Here is a 2,081-nt window from a genome sequence, read left to right on the forward strand (position 1 = left end):
GTGACTCAAGTGCGTGTGTTTGGCCAGCTGATGCGCGTCTGGAGTGCAGAGGAGGAAACGAGAGCATACTGTCTGTGTGCACATCTTAATCTTTTAAAAAAGTTTGTAGTAATAAGTCGTTTTGAATGTATGTTTAAATAACTAGTCATTTAAATTTTAATAATGCGAAGACAGCTACGCTCTCAGTAAACTGCTGTGCCTGTTACATGCTGCTTCCAAGCTCTCCTCTAGTCTTGGTCTTTTAGTATCTCTCTTCAGTGTTTGAAACTGCCAACACAGCGCGATACACCTGTACGCTGCCCGCGCGCTGATGGAGTGACTCAAGTGCGTGTGTTTGGCCAGCTGATGCGCGTCTGGAGTGCAGAGGAGGAAACGAGAGCATACTGTCTGTGTGCACATCTTAATCTTTTAAAAAAGTTTGTAGTAATAAGTCGTTTTGAATGTATGTTTAAATAACTAGTCATTTAAATTTTAATAATGCATATTTTACTGTATGCACTGTGTAATATATAATAATGAATCATTCATATTATATATATATATATATAATATAGCAAATGCATTTTACAATAATCGTATTATTATCTAATATATACATTATATTTATTAATATAAGCATATGGTAATACAAATATATTGCATTAATTAAAAACGTTCTTAAAATATTTTAATGAGTTATAATTAATGTATAAATATACATTATGTATTATATCAAACTTAAATGTAGATGTTATATGTAAAAATGATCAAATACATTATATTGTACAAAATATGAATGATTAACAACAGCAACAATAATAATGTTTTTATTTACATGATATAATTTCCTGATTTATGGTATTACTGCCACATGACAAGATAGCTTCATGCTTGTTGGTTACACCATCCCATGTATTGATCTGGCAGACAAAATGTCAGATATTAATGTTTTAAAATAAACTTTCATTGAATTGGTCAGTGAAGCTTTCAGTAGTAGCCTATATCCTCAGCTCAGCATACAGGTTTCTTTTTAAAATGTTTATTTTATTATTTCATGGCTGTGTTAATTACGATTTGTTATATATAAGCACGCATATACATGCATATACATACACTAACGACTGTGATGCCCCAAAAATACAGTACTGCCTAGGTAGGGAGCTAGCTAGGTTTTGAAACACAGCCTGTGTTACATTATGGTGGCCAGTTTGTTCTAAACATCACATGTGATCACATCAAATGTATTTCTTTGGGCATTTGGCTTTGTTTAATCAGTAGGCCTACTCATTATCTCGTCTCACAGTTTTCTGTTCAGATGACAAAAAAGCACAAAATTGTCATCTTACTGGCACATTTGTGAAGCTTTTGTAATAACTGAGAGCAAGCATACAATATCTTGTATGTTACATACATTGCAAGGGCTGCCACCTTTTGAGTTCAACTTGGACTGATAATTCCCATTGTCGTGAACGTCATGGTGGTACCTGTTTTTGTCATAAAACTATGTAAAATAACTGTTGCAGAGCTGCAAAACTATTAACTTTTTTTTTACAACAAGAATAGCAATGTACAGTGAGAGATTTGCAAGATTTACTAGTCGTTACTTTTATAAATGATTGCAACCGCATTTAAAAAATATATTGACATGAAAATTCAAAATGTTCTATTAGTCTGCATTTACAGTGCTTAATGAACATCTATTTTGATAAATTATATTTTTTCTCCCATTCGAAAATGAATCCTGCATTTTTATGAAGCATGAGGGATTTATATGTCACTCCCGAAACGTTGCTGGCCGTAGGAGCACGAGAAAACAAAACTTTTATTCAAAATCTGAACGGATTATATTTAGCCTAGGCAAATAGCCCTTCCTTTATAATCACTTAAAGGGGTCATATGATGCGATTTCAATTTTTCCTTTCTCTTTTGAGTGTTACAAGCTCTTGGTGCATAAAGAAGATCTGTAAAGTTGCAAAGACTAAAGTCTCAAATCCAAAGAGATATTCTTTATAAAAGTTAAGAGTCAGCCACACCTACCTAAAATGGCTCGTTCTAACACGCCCCCACATACCTACGTCACTATCTGGGAAGATTTGCATAAC

General features: G+C 33.5%; 1 protein-coding gene across 1 annotated transcript in view; it reads left to right on the top strand.

Annotated features, from left to right (window-relative positions):
- The first annotated feature begins 1,453 nt into the window (after positions 1–1,453).
- The window catches only part of LOC107558177 (GPI-anchor transamidase-like), a 40,574-nt gene continuing 39,946 nt past the window's right edge, over positions 1,454–2,081 (top strand). Inside the window, exon 1 of the mRNA XM_016241798.1 lies at positions 1,454–1,459. Within this exon, the coding sequence (XP_016097284.1) occupies positions 1,454–1,459 (6 nt within the window). The remainder of the gene's footprint in view (positions 1,460–2,081) is intronic.

Source organism: Sinocyclocheilus grahami, unplaced genomic scaffold (assembly GCF_001515645.1).
Source record: "Sinocyclocheilus grahami isolate Dianchi unplaced genomic scaffold, SAMN03320097.WGS_v1.1 scaffold634.1, whole genome shotgun sequence".
NCBI lineage: Eukaryota > Metazoa > Chordata > Actinopteri > Cypriniformes > Cyprinidae > Sinocyclocheilus > Sinocyclocheilus grahami.